The following is a 20822-nucleotide window of genomic DNA, read 5'->3' on the forward strand; positions in this document are numbered from 1 at the left end:
TTTGGACATATGAGAAAACATGATTTGTTAGAAAAGACAATAATACTTGATAATGTGGAAGCCAGTAGGAAAAGAGGAAGACCACATTCCAGATGGATAGACTCAATCAAGGAAGCTGCAGCCCTGAGTCTACAATACCTGAGTAGGTCTGTTGATGACAAGGTGACTTGGAGGTCTCTTATTCATAGGATTGTCATAAGTAGACGTTGATTTGATGCAGTTAACAACAAGAAGAAAGTACTAATTTGGAGGCTTCCCATAGCTATATTCCTGTTCTAAGTTCAGAAAAGAATTGTTTCTAGATTCTAATGTTTATCAGGTTCCCCACAGGGCAATAGTCTCTGGGGGTATGTTCAAACCAAGTGTTTAAATAAACTAAATGAGATTGCTAGCCCAGACCACAATGGTCACCGAACTGGAGTTCCAGCTGAGAAGAAGAGTAAAATTATCAAATGAAGGCCCCTTTCAGTATTATATTTCATTGTTCATGTGGGCCTGTTACAGACTGCCAAAATAAAGATGCTTCGGGTCTCTTTGGAGGTATGTTATTTAAATGATGCATGGGTCCTAAGAGTCTGGAGGTCGCACCAAAGCCACACTCCATTCCTAAGCACTGGAGTGCAGCTTTGGTGCAGCTTCCGGATTTTTAAGATGCATACATCATTTAAATAGCATACCTCCAAAGAGACTCAAAGCAGCTTTATTTTGGCAGTCTGTAACAGGCCGTGGTTTCAGTTGGTTATAGTCTATGAAGAGCCTCAAGGGTGGGAATGCCATTTACTCATTTCATTCTCACATATAAGAATGAATATTATCAAAAAAATTCTCCTCACTGAGTATTTATTCATTTTGGTTGTTTTTCACATTTTGAGACTTTTTTCTTTTTGCAAAATGCACTGGTGCAAAAAGTACTGGTATTTTTTACATCCTTATGCAGCTGGATGTTGTATTCAGGAAAAGAAGGTGTGTTGGAGGAAATCTGCAGTACTATATACAGTATTGTAATACTTGACTCTGAAAAATCTTGGCTCTCTGTTTCTTACTTATGAACTCTTTTTCCCTTATTAGGTCATTAAAGATCCTCCTCCACTAGCACCACCAGCTCCAGTAGAGGTATGTTCGTCTACAGTGTTGGTTACTTAGGGCCTGTTCACACTATGCAATTATAGTGCTACAATTCCACTTTAATTATCATGGTCTGTTCTATGGAATCATAGAAGTTTAGGGTCCTCAGCTGGAGCACTCTAGTGCCTGTCTGACAGTCCCAGGATTCCACAATGTGGAACCATGGTTTTAAAATTATAATTGTGTAGTGCAAATGGGCCCTTAGACAAGTCTTTTCATTACTATAGCCAGACTCAGACTCACAGAGACGTTAAGGACAGAGTTATCTATTCCCATCTATCTCATAACCTTGATGTTAACATCATACCATTTGCCCATCACACCTTACTATGAAGACTGGGAAAAAAGCAGGAGAATGATGGCAAAGTCCAATGACTTGTTCCTACTTTATTACTACTAAATGTTGTGACAGAGAAACAGATATTTCAGTTCAGGGATTTGTCAGTTACATTCTGAGAGTGACATGTATTTCTGATGGGGATCTGCTTTATCACAACATTTACCAACCACCTTCTGCCAGGAGTGTTGGAGTGCCACTTTTATCATCCCCGGTCAATGACACCATTGGTTGGAATGATGGGAGTACACTGGTGCCTCGGGATACGAAATGATCGGGTTACGAAATTTCCGGGATACGAAAAAGTTGGATTGGCAAAAACTGTTTCGGGTTACGAAATATTTTTCGGGTTACGAAATTCATTTCGGCGCGAAATTCAAATGCTGCAAAGTGCAGCTATAGGCTTTCCAGTGCTAACGGAAAGCCTTTTCGGGTTACGAAATTTTCGGGTTACGAAAGGAATGGCGGAACGAATTAATTTCGTAACCCGAAGCACCAGTGTAGTAGGAGTAGTAGTTCCACTTAGCTGAAGCAGGCACAGTTGTGGAAGTCTACTTTATCAGGTTATTTTGAGGATGGATTATCTAGGGCTTTGGTTTATACAAAATACTTCTCCTTTGCCCAATGAAGACTATTATGGATTAGCCCAGTTTTCATTTTCCAAATTGTGTCTTTCCTGTGCTGACTTCTGGAGGTCTAATATTATTTGGGTTCTCTCAGAAATGTGTATAATCATATACCTCAGGTATTCAAACACGTAGCAATAAATACAGCAGCAATTGATAGTTGAGAGATGCAACATTGCTGTATACATAGCATCTTCCATTAGACAGTTTGGTTTTCCAGAAGTGTGCAGGCAAAGTGGCTGTGTTGATCAGACAGGAATTGGATTGTAATAGACACTTCAAAGTGCATTCCTCGGCAAATTGATTTTCCTTGCACATAACCAGAATGCTGGGTTTATGTATTTAGCGAATGAAGGTAACAGTAGAAGGAGGGTGGGAAATTACTTTCTAATTCAAAGTATATCTTATTCACTCTCCCCACCTACTCTCCAGAAGCAGAGATTTAAACATGGAAGCATCTTCTGATCATATCAAATATCTCTCACATCTATATTTTTCATTAAGTGTTTTTTTTTTCAAATAAAAAAGAAACATTCCAAAATGGCAAGAAGTGCACAGGTTAGTCATGCACAGACAGTGTACTGTAAAGTGCCCTAAAACTGAAAGGACTATGATAGCCTTCCCCAAACTGTTGGACTGCAGCACTTGTTGGCTGAGATCTTACATTGCAGTGTAGCTCTATCTGTGCAGAACTGCATCCTTCTCCCCTCTTGTGAATTGTCAAGCCCTCTGGGAAGGTTTACAGTTGTTGCTTACTGGTAGGGAGGGAAAAAGGCTAGTCAGATCAAAAAGCAGCAGCTGGGCTCAGTTCAGTGGGAGAGGGGAAGAAGTGAGGGAGTGCACCCTGGCGCACTGTAGTCTTCTTTCCCTTTCCCCGGTAACTCAGAGCAGCCATATTTTCATGCCCTGAATTGTCTTCCCCCTCTCCTGCCCACCCCTAAAATGCAACAGTAGCTCTTTCCAGGGCTTGACAGCTGCCTTGGGGGAGTTTTGATGATGGAGCACAAGGACAACAGAATAGACCCTTAAACTCCATCAATAAAGAGAAGCACATACATGTAATCTGTAATCATACATGCACAAACCACACTTACTCATGTGCATGTCACAATGGGATGCTGGCCATTGTCCCCAGCCAACATGGGCCATGTGGGTTGGTGATGATATGAGTTGTAGTCCAACATCTGGAGGATGTTGAATTGGGGAAAGCTAGGCTACAATATGATAGAGCATACTTGTAGCACAGACTTAAAAACTGGTATAGTGGTTAAAAGGTAACCTTAATCCCCTCTCTCTTGGGAGCTACAATTGTGTTGGTAGGTTCTCAGGATGTCTGACACAGTGTTCTTTGCACTCAGCACCAAAGGCGTAGTTCCCAGTGTATTTTGGCCCAAGATACAATGAATTCTTTTCAAGGATTGTTTGGATATACAGTACCTGTAGACCTAATCTGGTTTATTTAGATATCTGCACAACACAGTTATTTTAGTTTCATATCAGTTTGATGGTAATGGCTGAATACTAAAGAATCCTGTTCAGCTATCCCAAGTGCTTTGTTACCTTACATAATTAAAATCATGTAATCCTCAGCCCCTTTCCTTTCAGTATAGTCATCATACTTTCTCAGAATGTGGATAAGTTATTTGAATCACAAGTCCCAGAATATGAATCCCCACTGGCCATGAATACTGGGAGTTATAGTCCAGAAGGTAACTTTTCCACGTTCTGAGCTTGTGTGGTGACATTACCCCTTTTCTGTAATGTTCAGAGCAGGACTCACAGGACACTGGCCAAGACGCCTAAGGACTTGCTGCTGTTCTTGGTGACACTGCCATATAAATCAGATGGGAGCATATGTGGATTCTAGTTTCCATCCTTGCTACCCGGTATGACCCAGTTGTCAGGAAAGGTCGCACTTTGAGTCCAGTAACATCTGGAAGACCACAGGTTTTCCACTCCAACTTTAGGATAAGGAAATGTAGGTTCATTTTCCAGTCACTGTTCTCACAAATGATTCAGAAAGAACTAACTATATGCCCACAGCTAGAGCTTTTTAGATATATGTTGTGGAAGTACACCTCCCTTCAGGTTTTAGTCCCTTCATTTTCTTTGTTTCATTTCATTATTTAGAGTTTTCTCTATATTATGCCTTAAATAATCATTGGTCTGTAATTTCCTTTACCTCTGTAATGCTAATTTCTGTCACCCTTGTTATAGATTGAGCGTTCTATATTGGATTATAGATTTGTAATTATTTTTATAATTATTAATTTCTATTTTAATGCTATGTTGCATTGCATTTATTTTATGATAATTTTAATGAAATATTTTAAAAGAATCTTTATGATTTAAAAGCTGGAATATAATGACACCTGATAAACATCTTAACTCCATGGTTTTCAGTGCAAGCATTCATATTAGAGAAATGTTTAAAGACAGGGTGGCTGGTGGGTTCTATGTCAGTTGTGCAGTGAATCTGCTCTGATTTTACTTTCACCTTCAAATGATCTGTCCAAGGTTCTGAACCTGTGTTATGCAGCACCTTTGATAGTTCCTTTGCCTGCATTCATTGACCTGGTGACCTGGAAGCCACACACTGCCACTGCTAGGATGCCAGACAGGTAGATACATCACAAGCAAGGCAAGGCAACTTACAAAAGTTCTACTCTGAAATATTTATAATTACCACTATCTCATTTGTACTATTCATCAGTTTCATATTTTCCCTTGAAAGCATATCTTGTCATAGTGGATCTATCCATACTACATAGAATCATAGAATCATAGAATCATAGAATCATAGAGTTGGAAGAGACCACAGGGGCCATCCAGTCCAACCCCCTGCCATGCAGGAAATCACAATCAAAGCATCCCCGACAGATGGCCATCCAGCCTCTGCTTGAAGACCTCCAAGGAAGGAGACTCCACTACACTCCGAGGGAGTTTGTTCCACTGTCGAACAGCCCTTACTGTCAGGAAGTTCCTCCTAATGTTGAGGTGGAATCTCTTTTCTTGCAGTTTGCATCCATTGCTTCGGGTCCTAGTCTCTGGAGCAGCAGAAAACAAGCTTGCTTCCTCCTCAATATGACATCCCTTCAAATATTTGAACAGGGCTATCATATCACCTCTTAACCTTCTTTTCTCCAGGCTAAACATACCCAGCTCCCTAAGGCGTTCCTCATAGGGCATGGTTTCCAGACCCTTCACCATTTTAGTCGCCCTCCTTTGGACACGCTCCAGTTTCTCAATGTCCTTTTTGAATTGTGGCGCCCAGAACTGGACACAATATTCCAGGTGGGGCCTGACCAGAGCAGAATATAGTGGCACTATTACTTCCATTGATCTAGACACTATACTTCTATTGATGCAGCCTAAAATCACATTGGCCTTGTTAGCTGCCACATGACACTGTTGACTCATGTTAACTTGTGGTCTACTTGGACTCCTAGATTCCTTTCACATGTTGTCTCCTTAAGCCAGGTGTCCCCCATCCTATATCTATGCATTTCATTTTTTCGCCCTAAGTGCAGTACCTTACATTTCTCCCTGTTGAAGTTCATTCTGTTAGCTGTGGCCCAGCTTTCTAGTCTATTCAGGTCATTTTGAATTTTGATCCTGTCCTCTGGAGTATTAGCAATTCCTCCTAATTTGGTGTCATCTGCAAATCTGATAAGTATTCCCCCAATTTTTTCCTCCAAGTCATTGATAAAGATGTTGAATAGCACTGGGCCCAGGACAGAGCCCTGTGGGACTCCACTGGTCACTTCTCTCCAGGATGAAAAGAAGCCATTGTTGAGCACCCTTTGGGTTCATCCGGTCAACCAGTTACAAATCCACTTAACAGTTGTCTTGTCTAGCCCACATTTTACAAGCTTGTTTGCAAGAATGTCATGGGGAACTTTGTCAAAGGCCTTACTGAAATCAAGATATACTATATCCACAGCATTCCCTTCATCTACCAAGCTGGTAATTTTATCAAAGAAAGAGATCAGATTTGTCTGGCATGACTTGTTTCTCTGAAACCCATGTTGACTTTTTGTGATTATGGCATTGCCTTCTAGATGTTCACAGATTCTTTGTTTAATGATCTGCTCCAGAATCTTTTCTGGGATTGATGTCAGACTAACTGGACGATAATTGTTGGAATCCTCTTTCTTCCCCTTTTTGAAGATGGGGACAACGTTTGCCCTCCTTCAGTCTGCTGGGATTTCTCCTGTTCTCCAGGAGTTTTCAAAGATTATTGCCAATGGCTCCGATATTACATTTGCCAGTTCTTTTAATACCCTTGGATGTAGCTCATCTGGTCCTGGGGACTTAAATTCATTTAGGTTAAACAGATATTCCTGTACTATCTCTTTACTTATTTTGTTCTGAAATTCCCCAATTCTGTCCTCTGCTCCATTATCCTCAGGTTGAGCACCCTTTGCCTTTTCTGAGAAGACTGAGGCAAAGAAAGTGTTGAGTAATTCTGCCTTTTCTCTGTCTTCTGTTAGCATTTTGCCATCTTCTGCACGCAGTGACCCTACCGTTTTCTTCTTCTTCCTTTTGCTGCGGACATATCCAAAAAAGCCATTTTTGTTGTTCTTAACATCTCTAGCAAGCCTGAGTTCATTCTGCGCTTTAGCTTTTCTGACCTTATCTCTACACATGCTAGCTATTTGTTTGAATTCCTCTTTGGTGATTTCCCCGTTTTTCCATTTCTTATACATGTTCCTTTTAAAATTTAGCTGAGCTGAAAGTTCCTTGGTCATCCATCCTGGGTTCTTGCAACACCTCCCATTTTTCTTTCTTACTGGAACTGTTTTAATTTGTGCCTTCAGTATCTCCTTTTTGAGAAACTCCCATCCATCTTGAACTCCCTTCTCTTTTAGTATTCCTGACCATGGGATCGCCCCCAGTATTTCTCTAAGTTTACTGAAATCCACTCTCCTGAAGTCTAGGATGCGTGTCTGACTATGCCTGGCTTCTCCTTTCCACTGTATTACAAACTCCAGGAGAACATGGTCACTTCCACCTAAGGATCCCACCACTTGCACTTCATTAACCAAGTCATCCTTGTTGGTTAGGATCAGATCTAAAATAGCTGATCCCCTTGTTGCCTCTTCCACCTTTTGGACCATGAAACTGTCTCCAAGGCAAGTGAGGAATTTACTAGACCTTGGGGATCTGGCTGAGTTTGACTTCCAACAAATATCAGGGTAGTTGAAGTCACCCATCACTACTACATCTCTCCTTTCTGAATGTGTGGTCATCTGTTCTAGAAAGGCATCATCCAATTCCTCCGTCTGACTTGGGGGTCTGTAGTAGACTCCCACCATAACATCCTTGTTGTTGCCCTGCCCTTTAATTTTTATCCAGATGCTCTCCACCTGGCTTCCAGGATTGATGTCCTGGGTCTCTTCACTGGTGTAAATGTCCCTGACATATAGGGCTATTCCTCCTCCTTTCCTGTTTGGCCTGTTTCTCTTGAAAAGGTTATACCCCCCTATTTCCACATTCCAATCATGAGACTCATCCCACCAGGTTTCAGTGATGCCTATTATATCATATTTGCTTTGTTGTACTAGGAGTTGAAATTCATCTTGCTTATTTCCCATGCTCTGTGCATTAGTGTAGAGGCATCTAAGACCATGTGTTCCCTTTCCTTGCTCCACTTTAACTAGCATGTCTGCATTCTGCAGAATCCTGGATTTTGTTATTTCAAAAAGCACTATGAATTATTTGCACAGTTCTAGAACTGTAGTTCTGTGGAAGGCACCTCACCAAACTGTAAATACATGTATTCTGTAAGATGGAGCCATAGCAGTTAAAGTGGTGTCCCAATTGCTATAATTTTGCAGCATGGATACATTTTTTGTTCCATATCCACTTAATTTTTTTTAGTAAAAATCAATTGCAAATACAGTAATTTGGCTTTAGCTATCCAATGTAAGAGTTGTTTGTTCCCTTTTTTTAAAATGCACATGAACAAATCCAAATCTGTGTTGGATTTTTGCCCAGGAAGAAGATGAAGATCCTTTGCCTTCGAAGAAGTGGCCAACGGTGGATGCTTCTTATTATGGTGGACGAGGAGTTGGAGGAATTAAGAGAATGGAGGTTAGTATCATAGAGTCCAGTAGTTGTGTAATAATGCATATTAAGAAGATAAACCAGTGTAACTGGAATGTTGATCCACTGATACATTACCATGCTTCTGGACTTGATCATAATGCTGCATTCTGCAAATCATTTCAAGCTCTGTTTCTGCATCAAAATATACATGTACACTCTTTGGCACCCCAAAAAGGCAGAGGTGCAAGTACAGATGTATGCCCTAGCCAGCATTATGATTATCTTGTCTTTGTGAAGGGATATAAAGCTACCCGCTGCAATTCTCTAGTAATAGAAAATGTTTTGTTCACAAAGAAATTTTGGTCTTCAATTCGTATAATCCCTTGCCATTGGTTATACTGCCCACATCTTTTGGAACTTAGAACCTAGTGGGCAAAGATTCCCCACTTTTGCTCCAAATGATTCATACAGTGTCTGTTGTGAAACAGTGCACAGCTTCTGTATGTACTAGAAGACTCAAGAGAGTCTGACTTGTTAGATTTTGGTCTGTTTCCTGACCTTACCTCCTGCCTCTGGCTCATTAGACCCTCTGAATTCACCATCCATAGTCCTGATCCCAGCATCCAGGCTGCCTATTCCTTGGACCTTGACAATTCTGTTGGCTAGTTGTAACTAGAGGAAACCAACTGAATCAACTAATGAATAGTCAACACATATATATATATGTATCACACTGATTTATAGAGTCTACTCTAGTGAGCTTTAACAACAGCCCTCATTGATTTCAGAGGGACTGTCCTAAGTATAACTGTGTCTGGATCTAAGTTATTGATAATATCAAGATGTTATGTTATATTTTATTAGCAGAAAGGTAGGACATGAAATACTGTTTTGTTAATTGTTGTGTTAGCTGCTTCAAATGGACTTGTTGCCTTCAGTGAATTGTTGCCTTCATGTCCTACCTGTTGATTTAATGTGGATATCTAGTTGGACCCTCCTGGAAACAGATACATGGACTGATTGAATCTTTGGTCATTCCACTAGATGTCTTCTTAGGGCTCAAAGGTATATAGGCAGACAATAATGGTTGTGTATTCATGTTCACACTGCCCCCATTTTTGCCTGCAGATCAGAATCCTATAAACTGTAATTGATCTCTGGTTGCAATTTCTAGAGGTTTGAGTGGTGGAGGAGAGATTTCTGAGGACATTTCAAGTTCATATATTGATCCAGGAAATGTACTGGATCATCAGTGATTCTCAGGATTTTTCACTCATAAGGGTTACATGTGCAAAAATGGGGTTGTGACCAAATATAGCATATGGGCTGCCATTTCTCCAACCTTGTTGTTATTGTTATTGTTGTTGTTATTGTTGTTATTATTATTATTATTATTATTATTATTATTATTATTATTATATTTGTATCCTGCTCTTCTCCCAGAACTGGGAGTCACTAAGTTTTAAAAATACATGTCTTACTCTTTTATTACATCAGTGAGGTCAGTTCTCAGCCAGCTGAATGAATACTTGTTCAATGGCTTTTATCCTATCTTGGCATTTTGATGTTAAAATGGCTTTCTTTTTAATGAATTTTGATAGAAACTTCTATATTTCCTGGAATTACTTACTTCCCCATGATTTTAGCGTTCTATGTTTTTTCTGTCTAGCTATAGAACAGTTTTAGGCACTTACCCATAGATTAGGTTAAAACTGATTTCATTAGTTCTGTTTCATCAGAACTCTGAGGGGGGAAAAAGAAGGTTGGGTCAGTGTCTGACAGAGCAGGCAGAACAAGGTTTTAAATGGGATTTTTAAAATGTCTTTTTGGAAAAAATTACAGTGTAACATGAGCATGAGTATTCTCATTGTAGACCAGCCAAGTATTCTTACAAGGCTGACTTTTATAGAGAATGCTTTGCTTCTTGTGCAGCTGGTGTGGTGCTGAGGTTAAAAGCATGAACAAGAAAAGAGTTCCTTGTTGAAATATAATGATCACAAAGCTCAGCTTCTGCCTCCCCTCTTCTGTAATGTGTAAATTTGGAGAGAGGGAATGGATCTATAGCCATAGGTGACCCTGTTGTGCTACCATTACCATAAATTAAGGGCTCAGGATGGCCAATATCACTCCCCAGAGGGGCATTTTGTTCTGTTTTTGCCATGTAATCTGGTTCAGATCTGTGGAAAACTTTTGTTCAACTCAAGTGACTATCTAGTTACTTTTTGTTTTAGGAAGAAACAGAAATGGGGCAGATCAAGTAATTATGCTTTCTAGAGGGTGCAGCTGGCCACAAAGGGGGTCTCTGTGAGGGCTGCCCCAGAGCTGGATGCAGCTCCAGAGACTTCTGGAAGTCATTGACCTCCTTATGTAGCTAGAATTCAAGGTTAAACCTGATTATTTTTTCCTCTCTTTATTTTTTCACTATCAAATATACATGATTTCAACTAGTTATTTCCATATCTCATAGTGCATAGTTTCAATTTGCACTTCTCATGTTCCTCTGGCTTAAAGCCCCAATTATCACTTATCCTACACACATCATTTATGTTTTATTTTTACTTGAGATGGATAAATTAATCTCCTGGCTAAACCAAAAAGATATTTAAAAAAATAGAGGAAGAATGGCTACCTTTTGTAGAGTACTGTAAAAGAAGCTGGCAATAAAAAAGTAGGCAGTGGGGTTTGCAAAAATATGTTCTGTTTTGAGTACCAATGTGATACTTAATAAATGAAATAGAACTTGAGTGATCTTTTAATAGTTAAACCTGATTCTTATATATGAATCTATATGTCTTACTTGTACAGAATAACCATCACTAGATCTAAGCTGGCTTATCAACTCTTGCGCACTGAGAACTGGCATGCCAGGGCATGATTTACTATTTTGGCATGACCAGCCATCAAATTTGTATGTGAAATAGGTGATGTGGAGACTCTGGATTTGCCACCACCTATTTAAAGAGTGAAACTCTTAGTAACAATTGGAGGTGTTTTCTCAGATTTAGTTCCAAAACACACTGCAGAAATAATAATGCAGTTTCAGACCACTTAACTGCCCTGGCTCAATGCTAGGAAATTCTGGGAACTATAATTTTGTGTGATATTTAGCTTTCTCTGTCAGAGAGCTATGGTGCCCAAATGAACTACAATATTTCTGCAGTGTGTTTTAAACATCAGTGGTCAGTCTGGGTTGCCAAGAGGTTTACAAAGGATTTTCCTGCTGTTTTCATTGTAGATGGCTGAAGTTAAAATAGGAACAGCATACAGTAAGTTATGGCTATTGGAATGCTCAGAAACTCCGATCAGAACAAAGTTGCGGATATGTCTGATTGGAATGGACATTTGAATATACATGTATCAGCTGGTGCAGTAATTTTATAATGTTGTAGAGGATTATACTTGACCCAGACAAATCAGTTCAGTTGTAGTAGTAACATGATGTGACATTTTTCAAAGAGATAGTTGTGTTAGTCTCTTTCAGCATAAAAAGGAAAAGCAGGGAGGGAGGGCTCTAACAGTACCTTTGAGACCAAAATGAGCAAGCAATTCTGAACTACCATCCACTCCATCAGATGCAGTGGGGGGAGGGAGTGCTTGTACAGGTTGAGTCTCCCTTATTCGAAATTCCAAAATCCAAAATACTCCAAAATCAAAATGATCCACGCGAGTGACACCTTTGCTTCCTGATCATACACATTTTATTTCATCCATAAAGTAATTGAAAATATTATATTTAAAATTACCTTCAAGCTTTGTGTATAAAATGTATACAAAACATAAATGAAGTTCATGTTTAGACTTTGGTCCCATCTTCACAATATCTCATTATGTATATACAAATATTCCAAAATCTGACCCCCCCCCCCAAATCCATAACATTTCTGATCCCAAGCGTTTCAGATAAGGGAGAATCAGCCTGTATTCAGATATAGCAGTTAGGCTCAAAGTTGTTCTTAGATCCCTCCTCTACAATTTCATTCCTTTGATGTGATAAGTAGATTGAGCATCTTGTGCCCAAAGACACAAACCCATTTTGATAATGAATCTTGCTTCTTTCAGGTTCGTTGGGGTGATAAAGGATCGACTGAAGAAGGTGCCCGGCTAGAGAAGGCCAAAAATGCTGTGGTAAAACTACCTGAAGAGACAGAAGAGCCATACCAGCCTAGACCACCAAAACCAAAGCCTACCTCATCCCCTCCTCAGGAAAAGTGGTACACACCAATTAAGGTACTTGTCCACTCTTTGGTCATTTAACCACTGCTTGATGTTGGTTTCCATGTCAGTGGAGTGGTGAATCTTATCTAGGTTTTAGATAAAATTTTAAAAGAGTTGTCCAATATGCTGAATCCTATCTCCAAAATCAGAGCCACCATGATGTAGCATTGGACTGTGACTCTGGAGACTAGGGCTTGGCCACTGGGTGATCCTGGACAGATCACACACTCTCAGTCTCAAAGAATGGCAATGGCAATGGCAAACCCCCTCTGAAGAAACTTGCCAAGAAAACCCTATGATAGGTTTGCTTTAGGGTCACTGTAAGTTGGAATATCTAGCTCAAGGCCACAGTGAGTTTAATAATTCAACATAGACGAACTTGGATCTGCCAAATCCCAGTTCACCATTCTGACTGCCATTAGATCTCTGGCCTGTTACAGACAGCCAAAATAAAGCTGCTTCGAGTCACAGTGGAGGTATGCTGTTTCAATGATGCATGCGTCCTAAGAGTCCAGAAGTCACGCCAAAGCCATGCTCCAGCCCTAAGGCTTCATTGAAACACCATACCTCCACTGTGACTCGAAGCAGCTTTATTTTGGCTGTTTGTAACAGGCCTCTATTTCTTTTCTGATCATTTCCCTCCTCTATTGAGGATATTTGCTGTTTCCCAAGTGTTGGGGAATTACCTTGCCAACACTGGAATTCTTTCAGTCCTCTACATTTACTATGGATTTACTACAAAGCCTTGGAGGCTGCACACTCAAGCCAACATCCTATTCATGACTTACATTTATTTAAGTCCCTTTGAGGATGGAATGCATATGGCAGTTCTCTTGCCTTTTCACTCCAACCAAAAATCTCCCATGCTCAGCAGCTGTCAAGTCCCAAACAGGGGGTTGCTGTTGGTTCTTCATAGTACAATGAAAAGGAGAGAAGTGAATCAAAGGGGAGGGAGGTGATTCAAACCATGAAGATCTGTTTTGTCTGAGCTCCTGGAGAAGTAAAAGAAGGGTGTGGTTACAATAATTTCCCCCCTTCTTTCTTCTCACAGCCGGTTGCTGTGTCCGGGAACTGCAGCGGCCAAACCGCACGATTCCTGGGCGCAGCCGAAAAGAAGCGCCAAAATGGCGTTTCTTTTTGCGCCTCAGAAGTGGTGCCGTGAGGCACTAGTCATGCACTCGCAGCATCACTTCTGGGTTGCGACGTGTGGATGCTATGCGTCCACGACGTCAAGATGGCGGCGCCCATGTGGACGGGCACTGCCATTTTGTACGGACTTAGTCCGTACTAGGGTTGAGGGGCATCAGGAAGTGACGCCCCTTTCTAACCCTAGCACACCCTTTCCTAACCCTAACACACAATAGGCACGTCTGTACGCACCTGAGTCACTTTTACCTCTTGCTCATTCCCCACCAGTAACTGAACTTATTTTAATATGAGTTTTTGTAGGCTACAGTTCATTTCAGTGGCATCAGTACTGCAGAAATAATCCTGTTTGTCACTTTATTTGCCATGGCTCAATGCTATGGAATTCTGCAAATTGTTGTTTATTGTGGCACAGGTGCTATAAGACTTGTTGTTTTATTCAAAGATGCCTCTTGTGGGACTATTCCTTGGCAGATACTCAGTTTAACATTGTTTCTGTGGTCAAAACGTTAAGCAAAAGAATATTAAAGGTTTTTATATCTAGGGGTTTGAAACCTGCATCCCTCTGCACTCTAAACTCTCATAAGTCCCAGTCAGTGTGACAGATGATCAAGATTTGTGGTTCTACAACAGGTTTCCCAGCCTACAAAAATAGTGTTCTTTGTCCTTACAGGCAAGAACAAGTTCCTTCATTATTCTCCCTACTGGATGAGAGGATGAAGCTTTCTCTATACTTCTCAATAACTGTTTATATGTCGGGAAGTATTTGTCTGTGCTGAAATACACAGGGGTCTTTTTCCAATTCAGAAACGCATTTTCTGTGCAGAAAATATGATTTCTGTGCAGCAGTACATGTGGTTTTTCTGTGCAGAAAACCTGTTTTCTTCACTTTCTGTGAAGAAAGAAGTTTTTCTTTTAATGCAGAAATACATGCTTTTTTATATGCAGAAAACATATTGCTACACTATTTCTGCACAAAAGAATACTTCCTGGTGTGGTTTCTTTAGCATCAGGAAATCCCTTTTGCAGGAGAAAAATGAACAACAAATGGATATTCTTGCCATTCCTCAACAAAACCCTAAAGTTACTTAAGCCTAAACCGTATTTTTAGTCCCACCTAGAAAGGGCTACTGAATCAGTGAGATTCATCTATGTGTTGACACATAAGTGAAAACTTGATCAAATAGGCCTAACTAATTAACTAGAAGTAATGAGGCCATAATCTTTATTTGATCTCTCTGGAGGGTTACAGACCGCCGCTGCCATTTGCTCCGTGAGGGAGCTGCAGCAGCCACACCGCGCGGCTCCCGCGCGGAGCAAAAAAGAAGCTCCATTTTGGAGCTTCTTTTTGCGGCGCCTCTATGACGTCGCGAGGTGCCTGGGGTGGACTCGTGATGTCATAGATGCCGCATGACGTCCGGACGCACAGCGTCCATTACGTAAAGATGGCGGCGCCCGTATGAACAGGGCGCTGCCATCTTGTACGTATTCTATACGTACTAGGGTTAGGGGGGTGCGGAAGCACCGCCCCTTCCTAACCCTAGTACATATAGAATACGTACTAAATGGCGGTGTGTAACCCGCCTCTGTTTCTGGGTGTCTTTTTAAAATCCCATATCAACTTAAAATAGTAAAAGACCAGAACTTAGAATTTCCCACTCATTTAACACATTGTTAAGAACCATTTAGTTAATCACACATCACTGGCTCAATGTGTTCCCATTAAGCAAAATTTATGCCTAATAGCATCCCGTTTAAGGAGTGCTCATTGTCCTACAGTGTCATTTGGCTGAAGATTATCTCCAAGACATAGCCAAGGACGGTTAATGGTTTTGAGAACTGCTGCTGCGTATACCAGCTAATCAAAAGTTTTTTTGGTCTCCTCTGAACAGGGTCGACTTGATGCACTGTGGGCTTTGCTGAGGCGGCAGTATGACAGAGTGTCTTTGATGCGACCGCAGCAAGGAGATGAGGTTTGTGGGCATGTGCACTTGGTATGCATAAGTCTGAATTGCCATGATCCAGAGGCCTCCACTTGATAAATGGAATGTTTGTTTGATGCACACATGAAAGTAGAACTTCATGTGATTTCTTTAAGGTATTGACTTTGCAGGGAAGAATCAGAGGTAGATGCATGAATGTACACTCTCCCTTTCACCATGCAGGCAGTTATCAGATCCTCCCTGATGCTATTGGCTTACATAGGTCTGTCAATATGCTTACGTGTGGGATGCGGTGGCTTAGCAGTTAAGGTGCTGATTTTGGCAATTGCAAGAGTGGCAGTTCAAGACCCAAGCACTGCATGATGGAGTGAGCTCTCATCACTGGTCCCAGCTCCTGCCAACTTTTCAGTTCAAAAGCATGTAAAAGTGCAAGTAGATAAATAGATACCACTTTGATGGGAAGGTAACAGTGTTCCATGCAGTCATGCTGGCCACATGACCATGAAGTCTTCTCTAACAACGCTGGTTCCCTCAGCTTAGTAACGAAAATGAGCATTGCTCCCTACTTTTGTATATGACTAGACAAACTTGTCAAAGGAAAAGCCTTTACCTTTATGCTTACACAGGAGGTCTGGTCTGAGATGACAGAGATCTGGGAGGACAGTGGGAAGGGAGAGGGCTTTCCTGGTACCCACTGTGTCCAAAGAATAGTTGTTTGGGCTAGTGGGGACAGCAGGAAAAACTGTTGCTCCTGAATAACCTAATTGATTTGTGCTTGTGTAACCCTTCTGGTTATGGAACACATTCCACCAAGAGGATTCCAGCCAACATTTTGTATACCAAATTGGCTATCAAATTGCCACTGTGCTTCCCTTCCCCCCCTTTCCTTTCTCCCTTTCCCCCTTTCCCCTCTCCCTTCTCTTCTCTTCTCTTTTCCCTTTCTTCCTTACTTTAATGGAGCATCACATCTGTGATGAGCAACTTTGTGACTGGGTAGCTACCTAGAAGACCATGGCATATGTATCATTACTTCACCACTGTGACAAAGAGATGCAGAGATGAGAGAAAACCAGTCCTCCACAGCCGAGTGTACATATTCACCTGATGGATGAATTCCAAACTGGTTGTAATTTTCCTCCCACATTCCCCCAACAGCAGTTCCTTCCACTACATGTCCCAAACTACTTTTGTAATAAACTCCTCCTCTTCCTCCCCCTTCCTCCTCCTCCCTGAGCATCAATGGGAGCTTATCAAGTTTGGAGTTCCAGTGAGAAGCCTGTCATTTTGAACAGCTGCCTATATGCATGTTCTTGCAAGTATGGGCCAGGCATTGTTACAGTCTTACACACTCTGTAGAACACTTGTGAATACCTTCAAATGGATATGCAGCTCAGCTTATGCTTTCTTCAGGTCAAGATCTTGAAGATGGCTGTGGAAATCTCATTAAATAGAGAGCTTTAGCAACATATCATAGTATACTAGCATGCTATTAATATAAATCAGATAGCTGGAGCTAATTAATTACTGGGACTTTACATAAAAACAAGATCAAAAGACACCGGCTTGATAAGTTTGCATTTTACCATCTATGGTGCTCATTGCTGGGACTGGAGGAGGAGGAAAGATTAACCATGCAGCCCTATGCATGTCTAATTAAAGGTAAACCTTTTTTGATTTCAATTGCTTCTAAGTAAACATACTGAAAAATCAGTGAAATGATTAAAAGAAACAAAGTTGAAGGGAAGGGCCACATCACCAAAATATTTGTCCTCGAAATACCAAGTAAGTATTATGTATTTATGTGTGAATCTCTTTTTCCGACGAGCCCTGATTAGCACACACACACACAAAAACTGCAAACAATTCGGAAAACAGAAATGTTAGAACAAGTGTTTATTGTTTTCCCAGACATACACTAATACAGCCCCAGAATGAAAACAGGTTTTATACTCTTTTCTGTCTCTCAGTCCAAATGCAAAAGAATGCCTACATGTGAAGTCATTGTGGTTCATGGTTTTGCTTCCTGCACATGTGCTAGTTTTACCTGCACCCTGTTTGTGTGTGCATTAGCATCTCTGGATCACATCAGTAGACCAGTTTATAAGCTGTTGAGACTTTTGTGCTGCAAAAATTAGATGATTTCTGTATGTTTTATTTGTGACAGGAAAAATGGGAGTCTCTTTCTTAGTCAACAGAAGGTGAAAGCCTGTTACCTGTTAAGCAAACGTCATCTAGTTTTTAATTTGGCTGGAAAAAATAGATGGAGTGAGAAAAAGAGAGAAGGAGATGATAGATGTTGTTGAAAACTGGGGCAGTGATATGACTGTTGACCAAAATTCTAGATTCCTCTTATGTTTTTGGTGGACTCATAGTGTTGTAAGAACAGAGTCTATCTGTCTAAGGGCAAATAATGTTTTACATTGTGAAGGAAAATTTATTCATTTACTCAAAAATTCTAGAACCTTGTGTGTATGAATCAAGTAAATATAAAATACATGCTATTCAACTTCTTTATCAATAATTGGATGATGAAATAGAGGACATGTTTCTCAAATCTGCATATGAGACTAAATTAGGAGGGGTAGCTAACACCCTAGAGGACAGGATCGGAGTTAAAAAATGATCCTAACAAATTAGAGAGTTGGGCTAAAGCTAACAAAATGCATTTCAACAGGGAGAAATGTAGGATACTACACTTGGGAGTAAACATGAAATAGAGAGATGTAGGATAGGTGACACCTGGCTTGACACCTAGGCCCTGTACAAACAGGCACCCAAGTACGTACTCTGTACGTACTAGGGTTGCCCGGGGTCATCTCTTTTAGACGCTCGCAACCCTAGTACGTTCACATGGGCGCTGCCATTTTGATGAAATGGACGCCTAGCGTCCGCATGTTGTGGCGCCCAGGTGACGTCACGAGTGCACAAATGGCGCACTGCGGCATCACTTGCGTGCCGCAAAAAGAAGCCGCTTTTTGAGGCTTCTTTTTCTGCCACTGGGAAGCCTCATCATTTGGAGGCTGAGGCTTCCCGTAAACGGAGACGGCGGCAGACCGCCCTAGATACTTTTTGCAGTATAGTATATACAAAAAGTATCTAGGAGTCTTAGTGGACCACAGGTTGAATATGAGTCAGCGACGTGATGCGGCAGCTGAGATAGCCAATGCAATTCTAGTCAGCATCAATAGGAGTATGGTGTCTAGAACAGTTGTCCCCAAACTGTGCCCTTTAAGAGATTTTGGACTTCAGCTCTCAGAAGAATCAGCGGTGTTGGTGAATAGTCTAGGATTTTGGGAGCTGAAGTCCAAAATCTCTTAAAGGGCACAGTTTGGGGACCACTAATCTAGGAAATCAAAGGGAGGAATAGTGCCACTCTATTCTGCTTTGGTCAGTCCTCACCTGGAATACTGTATCCAGTTCTGGGCATCATAATTCAAAAAGGATGTAGACAAGCATGTCCAGAGGAGAGAGACTAAAATAGTGATAGGTCTGTAAACCATGTCCAATGAGGAATGGCTTAGGGAGTTGGGTATGTTTAGCCTGGAAAAGAGAAGGTTAAGTGGTGACATGATAACTATGTTTAAATATTTGAAGAGATGTTATATTGAGGATGAAGTCAGCTTGTTTTCTGCTACTTCAGAGATTAGAGCATGGAACAATGAATTCAAGCTACAGGAAAAGAGATTTCACCTCAATTTTAGGGAGAACTGCCTGATGGTAAGAGCTGTTCAACAGTGGAACATGCCATTCCCTTGGAGAACGGTGACGTTTCCTCCTTTGTTTTTAAATAGAGACTGGATTTCCATCTATTGGGGGGTGCTTTGATTGTGAGTTCCTGCATGGTAGGGCATTGGAATAGATGGGTATTGTGGTCTCTTCCAGCTCTGTAATTCTATACACACGCGCGCGCACACACACACACACACACACACACACACACACACAGGTGCATCTACCACATTACCTAGCAAATGAAACAATCTAGGTACTTGTCATATAGTTTGTATGTTCTAAATAATTCACATATGAATCTGAGATCTCGATCGAACAATTGCAGCAGAAACAAAAGGAGAAGTCCACCCCTTCGTCTTTTTTCCCTTTTCCCCCTACTTTGCTTATAATCACCAAATACTAATGGCGAGGCTGGCCCAGTTTGAGGACCACCTGCTGTTGACTGGAGAAGCTTTGATTGTGGATGGAACCCCTTGGAGTCATCAATTTTTCAGCTGGCAATCAGTGAGGTGAAGGAGACTTGTACAGGTGTGAGCTAGCAGGTTGTCATAGACATCTGTTCTGAGCAGAGGCCTAGCTCCACACCAGCCTGCAGCGAGGCTTCTGGATTGTCAGCAGATGTAGTTAAGGATGGAAGAACATTGTTTTTGGTCTCACATTTGCTGCCTGAGGCAGGGCTGAAACACGAAAGGTAGAATGGGGGTGGACACAGCTGCACTCCTAAATATGCCTCAGGCACAAATAGAAGAGATCTAATGTAGTTTGACTCTATTGTGGTGGGGAGATGGGGAAAGAGAGCCACTTCAGAGACAACTTAGCATGGCAACATCTGCCACCAAGTTTCCAGGGATTGACAGGGGACAGCAGGTACAGATCGGAGTCCCCAAATAAACAGCCCACATTAAGCGATGAACTCTTTTGAAGGCCTTCCATCAAACGTGTTGGAGTCCTCAGCAGGAGTTTGGGGGTTTTTTGGTCTTTTTTTTTCAAAGCAGTGTTTTGGGGTGGGTGTTGGGTGAGTTTTTTGGTTGAACTAACAAGGTAATTTATAAATGATGCATCACCACAAGCCCTTGCTGTTTTGTTTAAAGTTAAGAGAGAAAGAGGGAAGAAGAAAGAGCCACAATACTTCTGGGGTTGTTCTGTTAAAAAGCCAGTTAATCCTCAGAAGTGTTTCTTGAATTATTTGAGGTTATGTTAACCTTCAGACCACATTGGTACACTAAGGCAGACACTAGATTGTTTAAATGTAATCATAGCAACACTGTTGCAGAAGAAAGCATTAGTCCCCCCCCCCCCCCCCGGCTGCTTTGTTTCAGTCTTGTTTCAAGGGACTTGAGGCAGCAATAGACAGAAACTTGGCATATAGTTCACTGTGCACATCCGGCTCCTTTGCTCTTTATCTAAGCTGGGGCATGCATTTGATTTATGAGTCAAGATTGGCATACAGATTCATAAATTACTCATTTTTTTCAGGGCCTTTGCTATTTTTTTCCTTGTTGGATTTTATCTTGAAAGTTACTGCCACTTTTGATCCTGAACATATATAAGAATAGTTGTACAGCTTCAAAAAGACTTTAGTGTTGTCCTCAATGCAGAGTAGTGTTAGGGTTGTCCATTGACCTTGCCATTCCAATAACAGAACAA

At 41.1% G+C, this 20822-nt stretch overlaps 1 protein-coding gene across 3 annotated transcripts in view; it reads left to right on the plus strand.

Moving 5' to 3' along the window:
* Positions 1-20822, plus strand: part of ANTXR2 (ANTXR cell adhesion molecule 2) — a 158064-nt gene that overhangs the window by 76213 nt on the left and 61029 nt on the right. For all 3 annotated transcript variants that reach the window (XM_042466790.1, XM_042466789.1, XM_042466788.1), the window contains 4 exons: positions 1069-1113; positions 8089-8184; positions 12199-12366; positions 15393-15473. In XM_042466790.1, the coding sequence (XP_042322724.1) occupies positions 1069-1113; positions 8089-8184; positions 12199-12366; positions 15393-15473 (390 nt within the window). The remainder of the gene's footprint in view (positions 1-1068; positions 1114-8088; positions 8185-12198; positions 12367-15392; positions 15474-20822) is intronic.

This window comes from Sceloporus undulatus, chromosome 5 (assembly GCF_019175285.1).
Source record: "Sceloporus undulatus isolate JIND9_A2432 ecotype Alabama chromosome 5, SceUnd_v1.1, whole genome shotgun sequence".
NCBI lineage: Eukaryota > Metazoa > Chordata > Lepidosauria > Squamata > Phrynosomatidae > Sceloporus > Sceloporus undulatus.